The sequence below is a fragment of the Erithacus rubecula genome, assembly GCF_903797595.1.
Source record: "Erithacus rubecula genome assembly, chromosome: 2".
NCBI lineage: Eukaryota > Metazoa > Chordata > Aves > Passeriformes > Muscicapidae > Erithacus > Erithacus rubecula.
This window is the reverse complement of record NC_136685.1, coordinates 95,017,580-95,027,305: the sequence shown is the minus strand read 5'-3', so window position 1 is coordinate 95,027,305 and position 9,726 is coordinate 95,017,580. Positions and strand designations below refer to the sequence as shown.

The following is a 9,726-nucleotide window of genomic DNA, read 5'->3' as shown; positions in this document are numbered from 1 at the left end:
GCTTAGGATTAATTGACTGTAAATAACTTGTGTTTTTATTAACAAGAATCTGTCTAGACTATCCAGGGAAATTGCAATAAATACCCTCAAACTGCATAAATCAGAAAAAAATATAAAACTTTTTCAGGGACAACAGGATTTTCTATGGTAGCATTTTTTTTCTTTTGCAAAAAGCCAAAAACAAACACAAACAAAACCTCCAAATGTGTCCTTAGATGACTTGTGATTTATAATGTTGTTTGATTGGTCTATTGCAAAACTAATCAGGATTAAGCCTGGAAACTAGAGGTGATAAGATTATCTGGTAATCAAAGGTGATTTAGAAGATCAAAGGCTTTTTTGAGGGAGTAAGATCCCTAATTTTTTTCCTTCAAAAGGGGTTGCTTTGTTTTAACTTGTATATTGTTAAACACCTAGGGTGAAAATGTGGCTTTGTTGAAACCATGGATGTTTAATTGCAGTAACATTCAATTGGTTCAGGGTTTTACCTCCTTCCTGGAAAAGTCACAACAGCCCTTTTTACACAGACTGTGATGCCTGCTGAATAAATAACATGCTGAATAATGATAATCTGTATTAATTTTTTAAACTGTATTAATTTTTTAACTGGGAAAAAAAGGACTTGGCTATAGGTCCTGTCTTCTTCAACCAAACTTGCCTCAGACTCACCCAGCTACAAAGTGTTTTGCTCCAGGTAGACCTCTGAGCTAAACCATGGAATGGAAGGAGAAGCAGCTGGCTGGTGTCCCATGAGATTGCTGAGCCCAGTTTGGGGTTTCTGGTGCACTGCCATCACACAGTTTCCTTGCAAGAGAAGATGAAACCGTGTTTTGGAGGCTTTGGTAAGGCTGTTCCCTCCCTCTGGGGCTCTGTCCTTGCTTGTGCCTCTGCCCCTGGGGCTGTCAGTCCCTCTGCAGCCCCTGGCCCACGACGTAGAGCTCGGGGTGGGAAGCGGATCTGTTGGACTCCCTGGTTTCAGGGACGCCAGAGCTGTTCCAAGAGTCACCTGCTTTTCTGGGGCTCTTCTCCAAGCTGCAGAAGGAAAGATGCTTAAGAGGTTAATGAATCATGGCTTTTTAAACCAGCACTGATTACACTGTGTTAACCCACAAAGCACAAACGCTGCACCATACCCGTCATTCTCCATCTCCTGAACACGCTCCTTGTGTGCAGCACCCAGATTTCATCCTGCCATGCCAAATGCACTGTGCTCCCCCTCCCAGACCTCTCATGGGAAGAAAACATTCTGTATGTTTTACAGGGCATCAGGGTGAGACTGGGTTTCCCTGCAGACAGGGGCAGATTTGAGTGAAAAGCCTTGTTTCACACTGCCAAAGGGAAAGGAAAGGAAAGGAAAGGAAAGGAAAGGAAAGGAAAGGAAAGGAAAGGAAAGGAAAGGAAAGGAAAGGAAAGGAAAGGAAAGGAAAGGAAAGGAAAGGAAAGGAAAGGAAAGGAAAGGAAAGGAAAGGAAAGGAAAGGAAAGGAAAGGAAAGGAAAGGAAAGGAAAGGAAAGGAAAGGAAAGGAAAGGAAAGGAAAGGAAAGGAAAGGAAAGGAAAGGAAAGGAAAGGAAAGGAAAGGAAAGGAAAGGAAAGGAAAGGAAAGGAAAGGAAAGGAAAGGTCTTACATCTCTTGTGCATCTGCTTAGCCTGGTTACAGTAATTTCTGAGCACACCAGCATGACTGTGGGAGGGGAATTCTGGTATTGCACATCTCACTCTGGTGACAGGAGCACTGAGACACAGAAGGTGTAAATGATGTTCTTGAGGTTGCTCTGGCACTCCGGAGGGGTACAGGGACTTTATGGATCAAACTGACCATAGCAGTGGATCTAGTCACGGGTAGCTCACACCCTGTGCCTTCCTGCTCAAGTGTGTGAAGTGTGCCCTGTGTTGCTGCAGCTAATTCATGGTTTAAGCTCAACATGGGGAAGTATTTCAGAGCTATCTGGGAATCATTACTGTATTTTAAGTATATAAACTACTTAACTGAAGGAGCTTTCAACTACAGACAAGCTGTTATGTTCCTACTCTTAACTGCTGGGACTTAAATGAACTGCTAAATGAGGAGATTTGTGATACATGTCCAGTCATGAAACGAATCCAGATTCAAATATCCCCCAGCTGCAGAAGGGCTCAAATGGGGTACTTGATTTTGAGCCTAATTCAGTCAGCCCCATCCATTCTCAAGCCTTCACTGAATAGAATATTAAAGACAATAACATTTTATCTTCTCTCTCTGCTCTACCACTCAGGAAATACTGTTTTGTTAAGGTAAATACACAGCAACTGTGTTACAGATTAACAGAATTTCTATGAATAGAGCTATTGTACATGTTATGCCTTACTGAGATGCCAATAATTGCTGATTTCTGTCAAATGATCAAGCTCAGAAACCAGCCACGTTATCTCAGTTTATCCAGCCACAGGCTGTTCAACTGACTTGAGAACTGAAGTTCTTGTCAGGTACCCTAACACTAAATGTAAAAGCTCCAGCTCCAGCCTTAGTTAAGGCTACTAATTTTATAAGTACTTACAACAAGGAATGGGCAGAAGATATGCTTAGAAAAAAAGTGGATTTTGCCTTCTGGGAGGGCAATGAGTGTGCAGGAGACACAGGAATCTGTGAACAATGCTGACATTTAATGCCCATCAATGTCAGCTTGCAAAATAAGATGGAAGTTGCCTCTTTTTGTGTGTTTCTGCTAAAAGGGTGTATGTGGGAGAGGCAACTCAGTTGCCTTTTTTTGCTTGTACAAGCTCTGCCAGATTTTCTTTGGCAACCTACTTCTCAGCAAGTGGATATTTTAATTTGGTATGAGAAAAGTGGGGAGATATATCTCTTATATCACTGAGTTTGTGAGCATGGGAGAAACTGGATAACTCTGCTCATAATGTTTTACCTATAAAAGATTGATAGTATCTCAGGTTTGACCCTGTCCACTCCTTTCTACTAATGAAGCTGCTAATAACACAGAAAAATAACACAGGAAAACACCACACAGACCAAAAAAAGGCATTGCTATATTTGGAAAGAAGAGGTAAAGCAAGGGAAGGAATGAAGGAAAGGAGACTGACAGCTTTGTGGAAATGGTTTGTGAATTTGAGACTAGATACAAACATTGCTAGAATGAGGAGGTTTAGGTTTAGGTTTAGGTTTAGACTTAGGTTTAGTTTTAGACATTTTAAAATTTTCTCAGTCAGCTGGATGAATTACCAAGCTAAGAAAGTCCTGGCTGTTTAATGAACTTGGAGGAGAAGGATGGATCAGAGTGTGGTGCTTTGTCTATTAAGGCACCTGCTAAAAGAGCAGGGCTCAGCATCTGCACAGGGTGATGTGGTGCTCACAGCTGTGGCAGCCACCCCAGTCCTGAGCAGGAGGAGATGTGAGGAGTTCTCAGAGCTTTTTCCCCATGTTCATTCCTAAAATGGTCCTTCTCTGCCCTTTGGCACATTGGCTCTGATAGTTCATTTTAGATAATTCAATGCAAGGTCATAAAACTTACTCCAGGCAGCTTATTTTGGGTGTAAGAAAACACACAGTTGTGTATTGAATCTTAAATCAGTGTGTGTGGTAATTAATGGACTAAATTCCTCTTTTGCTTATGTTGATATAAATTTGGCAAAACTGACTAGTACTACTGCTGATGTTCATTGGGATGAATGATAAGCTGAATTTGAGCCATGATATATATTTCATCCTTCCAAAATACTTGTAGATCATAACACCAGGATATATGATTTTTTCACAAAGGGATGATTTTATTTACAGTGAATTTTTTTTAATATTACTCACTATACTCTGACTGTGATAGAAAGATAACATTCCCCATTTTATAATAGACTGGTTTTAAAATCCCTCCATAAAACTGCAGGGGCTTTTGTCATGTAAGGTTTTACATAAAACGTCTTTTGAAAACATTTATTTCTGCTGGCAGGCACTGGAGTAGACAAAGCTGACTTCACACAGTACATAAAAACAACAGAAAGCCTAGCAACACTGTACAGGAGTTTCAGGAAATATTCAAATGTCAGACTACATTTCAGACTAATGCAATATTAGAACTGGGAATGCAAAATGATTTCCATTTCCCAGTGTTTTTTACATGTTTTGTTCAGCATGGGATACTCAGTCCTTATTCTGTCTTTGGAGTGGGAATACCTGGACATCTGTCTGCAGTGCTGTCCCTGTGCTCACAGTGCCCTGCTTGTGCACCTACAAGTGCAGTTTCATCCTGCTGGGGTTGATCTTGCAATCCCTATCCCTCCTCAAGGGAATGAGCCATGTGACTGCAGCTCTTCTGGGGCAAGACCAAAAATACTGCTCATGTGTGGAAAGGTTACCAGAGAAGCTTAAACCTTAATTGACTTACACATCCTAAGATGTTAAGAAACTAGAATAACAACATTGTACTTCTAGGCTGTTACATATCTTTGAGTATTCCCAAATATCCACTTCTATTTACTGGCTGGATTTATGATTTTTTTTTTCATAGGTGTTAGACAAAATTTAAAGCTAAGCCCATTTGTTTAATAAGAGGCCACCACTTTTAGCAAACATGGGACTGACATGTGTTGATGTTTTGATTTTGTTTTCAGAGCAATGAATCTCCAGTAGCTATGGGATGCTTTTCCACTTGGAAAACTGGGCTGGGGCTGTGGACCCAGCAGACTTGACATCAGCACTTAGGTCTGAAACTGTGCACAAGAAGCTCAAAATGCCAGGCTACAATTATGCCCACACAGATCCTTGCCTATTCATTATCCATCTCTCATTCTTGCCAACTGAATTGAAACATATAAGAAACAGATAAGGGGACATAGAACCAACACTGAATTTTCTCCAGGGTGTCTGTCACAGCTTATGTGAAAGGGTAAGGCTTGAGCAAGGGAAGTTAACTCTTCATTCAGACTGGTAGTCTACTGAAATCTGAGGCAAGAAGATAGATTGTTTCAGTTGGAAGGGACTGACAATGATCATACAGTGCTATCTTTGCCCAGCCATCCTGCACATGAACAGGACACCTTTCTGAGAAGCCTCTTAACAACATTAAATTCCCATCAGAAGTTTAGAAAGCCAGCACGGTGCCATAGGTCTGCTTTTCTGGCATGAAGTTCCTTACCTTGCTTGGTGAAGTGCAGGTTCACTGCCAGCTGCTAGAGGAGCTGGAGGGTGAGGCTGGACCCCTGGCCGGCGGTCAGAGGAGCTTCTCCTTACGAATGGCTGAGGGTTGCTGGTGCTCAGGGACAGCTTCCTGGCCCGGTCTGCAGGCTGCTGGAGCTGCAGGCTGCTCCTTGGGGAGTGGGCTGCACCTTCCAGCTGGCTGGGCACCCCAGCTGAGCCTCTGCTGGGTGCCACTGGAGATCTGGCTTCGAATAAGGAAGAGGTGGCCGGGCAAAATATGGAACGGACGTTGCTGCTCCTCTTGGAGGAGGAGAGCTGGTGCTCATCCCCAGCATCCAGCCCGGCCCTTGGGGCCTTGTAGGAGCGAGATGGGGAGGCTGGAGGGGAGGGGGGAGTGGGGGATGGAGCTGGGGAGCCTGCCATCCGCTGTGCTGTGGGTGAGCTTTGCTTGTGCCCCACAGGAGGGCTCAGAGGTTTTCTCTGTGATGGTGGAGAGGGCAGCTTCTTCTGCAAAGGTGGGCTGGGCATCCTGGGGCTAGAAGGGGGGCTGGGTTTCCTCTGCACGGTGGGTGAGCTCAGTTGCGTGCTGCTAAAAGCCTGCAGAGAGTGCCTGTGGTGCGCTGGGGGGCTGAAATGCAGCTTGTCAGTCGGTGAAGAAGGAGCAGTTCTCGTTGGGGAGACCCTCCTGGTGAACAGGGAGCCTCTGTCACTGCCCCGGAGCAGCTCGGGGGAGCCGCGCGTCTGGCATGGCACCGGAGCCGCAGGACTGGGGCTCTTGCTCTCTGAGCTGCTGCTCTCTGGGTTTGAAACCTCACTGGCATTTCGAAGAGGAATAATTTTATGGGTTTGCTTGTATAAATCCGCAGCCTCTTTCCTCTGGGTTGCTAGTATCTCCTCCTGGCTAGGGATGTGCACGTTGGTAGGGTTCAGCTCCAGAGAGTACCTGTGCTGCTTCTCATCCCCTGGCCTGCTACTCCTCAGACCTTTGTTAGTCACCCCACTGGGGCCACTGATATTTTTACTTGGCAATAAGTCGATGGACTGAAGGGAGGCTTTCATTTTTGGGGAAACTTGTGATCTCTTAGCAGCATGCAGTTCTGGTTTGGTGATCTTCTTGGCATCTTCTGAAGAGTTTCCTTCTCTACTTGCAGTTTCTTCAGGCTCAGATAAATTTTCAGAAGAAGTGTCCATTAACATTTCAGGTGGTGGTGGTGGCAGGTTCTCAGTGTCTTCATCGGTCTCTTCCTTTGTGTCCTTCTTGCTTAATTCTGCAGGTGGTGCAGGCAGAAAGGCATTTGGAAAGCTAGAAGAAACATCATTGGTGTTTGCGTCTTCTACTGGTGAAATACGATTTAAAGGTGCCAGGCCTCTCTGAAAGGGAGTGGTGGGTGGGATGACTGGAAGTCCAAATTTTCTGATGCACTTTATTGGTCCTAAGGATCTTAGAGGTGTGGTTTTTGCAAGATCACCACTAGGACTGAAGGTTTCAATCAGTTTTTTGACAGACTGCCGGGAGGTACAGCTGCTGCCACTCAACATTTGTGCTCCAGCAGGCCCATTTTCTTTGCCTCCTGGCGTCTCCTGGGTAGGCACAGTAGCTGTCACAGGCTCCCTGACTCTCTTTTCATTCAGTGGATGGACAGGATTTTGATCAGATGTGAACAAAGGGACTTTATCCTGGTTAGGCAGGATGCTGAAATTTTTTGAGAGGCCTGCCTTCAGCTTGCGGGAGGACTTAGATGTAATCTGTTCGTTCTGCAAATAAGGTGCAGTTCTTGATTTCCAAAGCTCCAGGTTGTTAGCTAGATCCTTTCCACATAACATTTCCATCCTTTTGCTGAGCTCCTTTTGAGTCCTCTGAAGCTCTAGGAGTGTTGGGTCCTCTGCCTGGCTCCTGAGAGACTCCTCTGACCTGGACCGTCGTTGTTTCCCAAACTTTCTCTGTCTGCCTATTGCTGTACTGGGCCTTTTTGCTAGGACTGCTCTTCCACTCTCATCCTCTATCCATTCTTTACGCCTGGATTTAGCTGGGACGAACTTGATTTTTTCACTGATGGCATCTTTCATCTTCAAAATGATTTCTTCTGTGTCTAGGTTCTCTGTCCTTTTGATGGACTGCCTTGGAATGTTATCAGTGAGTGCAGGTGAAGACTGGGACCTCGGCAGAGCATCCTTCCCCATTTCTGATAAACTTGTGCTGTCATCATCCTCCCCCAGCGTGCTCTCTTCTTCATCATCGTCATCGTCCTCATCCTCATCAGAAGGAAAATCTGTTGATTCAGAGATTTTGAAATGTTCCCCTTCCTGAGTAGAATCCGACTGCAAGGAGTTGTAGGAACCTTTGCTCAAGTTTGCATATTGGGGCATGGTGGAAGTGCCTTCTGCTACTCCAGCCTGACAAGAAGCCACTTCCCTGCTTTGCACAGATGGATGAAACACGCCTTTAAAATGCCTTCCAAGAGCAGAGCTGTGGGATGCAGCTGTGCCCCCTGACGCTGTCCCACCATTCCCACGCTCCGCTGCTCCCGCATGCTTTCGGGATGGGTGTCCCTGTGCGCAGGAGTCACTTGGCTGTCCTCCATGCTGGCTGAGAGCACTGAACTCTTTGAGGGACTCATTGTCCACACCAATGCCACTGTCCTCAGAACAGAGAGTCCTGTCATCACCGTGGGACGGGGAGGGCCCCACAGTCGAGGCTTCCAGCAGCTTTACTGTCCGCAGCAGGTGCTCATCAAAGCTTTGCTTTGCTTTCAGCTTGCCTTCCAAGTTGCTTGCAGCAGACTGCAGGTAGCTGCACGTCTCCTGCAGGGCGTTGGACGTGAGGGAGGCCAGCATCCCACTCACCAGCTGCATTTTGTTGACTGTGTACTGCAGTAGCTGTTGCAGAAGATCTGGATGCTCCTTCAAATCGTCCTTTTCTGCTGGCCATGCCAGATTCCCACCTACATCTTTGAGAAGACTTTCCCCATCGTTGGCAATTTCTTCCAAGAGCTGGTTGATTTCATCAAAGCGAAGCACAAGGAAGCTGATCATCTGCTGTAGGAAAAGCTGAGTTTGGGTGGCCTGGTTGGCCATGTGCAGGATAGCTTCATACTTGGAGAGGTTGGGGTGTAAGTAGGCATATGCACTCTGGTGAGCCTTGACGAGCACTTCTGGGAAGTCTACCTTCTTCTCTGTCTCACACGGGGCCTGGATGGACTTCTCTTTGCTTTTGTTGGGTTGACCTTGCTTTGCCAGCTTATGGGTTTTTTTCTTCTTCCCTTTCTTTGGGATTTGCTTTGCGTTGCTTTCATTCTTGTCATCCCAGATGAAAGCTGATGCTTCTGATTCGCAGGAGGTTTGCTTTCTGATCTCTATGGACTCAGTGATGTGTTTTTGAGACTCAATCAGCTCAGACATAATGACTTCAGCATCTGTGGCCATCCTCTCCATTTTCTTGTCTTCCCTGGAAATCTGGGAATCTGAATGAGCCTTGGAAGACAACTGTGAATTGTCACTTTTGTCCAGCTCTGACAGTCCATCCTCCTCCTCTTCTTCCACATAGTCCTTCCTCTGAATCCCATATTCATCAATATTGTAGCAAGATGAACCTTTAACCAGCAGAGGGATTCCTTTATCTCTTGAATCAATTGGCAAAACACTTTTGGGTTTATTCAAAGCCTTAAGACCACTTCTTGCAGCACTACCAGCAATCTCACTGCGAGAAGGTGTGCAGCCCATCTCTTCTTCTTTATTTTTGGTCAAAAATCCAGAAGAACTAGGGAAAACTCAAGTAAAAATAAAACTCACTGTGTCATCCTGAGCTGCAGACGGGCCTGTTTCTCAGGAGTTTTCCATCATGATCCCAGTTTTGTTGTCAGTTTCCTTTGCTATTCATCTTAAAATCCCATGTGGCTTATTGCACAGGATCTGCTCTTGAAGTTGTGCCCTGCTCCATTGTACGTTCCCGCCTGGGTTTTCTTCTTTGATTCAAAAAAAGGAGTGTGAGAGCTTGGCTGGATTTAGAGCTAATGGATTAAGAGCACTTGTGTACCTCACTTCTGCCTTGACAGATGTCCTCTGCAAATAAGATTTTAAGCTCATTAGGGTAAGCAGACTTCAGCCAGTCAGCACCAGTGTTGTATTTATAAAGGCAGATATTTTTTTCCTGCGTATAGGGGGGCAGAAGAACTTGGTACCTGTTCCTGCTTTTTCCCCTTGTTGCAAAATCATAACATACAATTGAATGCAAAGATCCAAAGGAAGAGGCTGGATTTTGAAGCCTTTTTGAAGGGAAACTATTTCACCATGGCATGTAAGCATCATCAGATACTCCTTACCTAAGAGAAAGGTGACCTTGACTCTCCTGCTGGAGAGTAAAAGACAGGAAATCAAATGGGTCAGAAATGCCTGTTAAGACTTCTGCCTTGAGAGTCTTCAGAATTTTCCCCTGCTTGCAAGTGACAAGCTGTTTACTTTTTCCTTCTATGACTTCTAAACAAGATTTTGGATTTTTTCCTTCTTCTCAGATGATCATTCTTGAAAATTATTTTTTTTCTTTCTAGATAGTTTCCCAATGTGAAAATCCTAACTGTACAACAACAGTGTTTTAATTAAGTAATTCA

General features: G+C 44.9%; 1 protein-coding gene across 1 annotated transcript; it reads right to left on the bottom strand.

Annotated features, from left to right (window-relative positions):
• Positions 1–902: 902 nt before the first annotated feature.
• Positions 903–9,065, bottom strand: PCARE (photoreceptor cilium actin regulator; the record flags this gene model as incomplete). Its single annotated transcript, XM_079298189.1, has 2 exons — positions 5,121–9,065; positions 903–1,032 (listed from the first exon to the last, which is right to left on the bottom strand). Exons 1-2 carry the CDS (start codon positions 8,840–8,842, stop codon positions 903–905), a joined length of 3,852 nt encoding a protein of 1,283 aa, XP_079154315.1. The 5' UTR covers positions 8,843–9,065.
• Between the last annotated feature and the right edge of the window lie 661 nt (positions 9,066–9,726).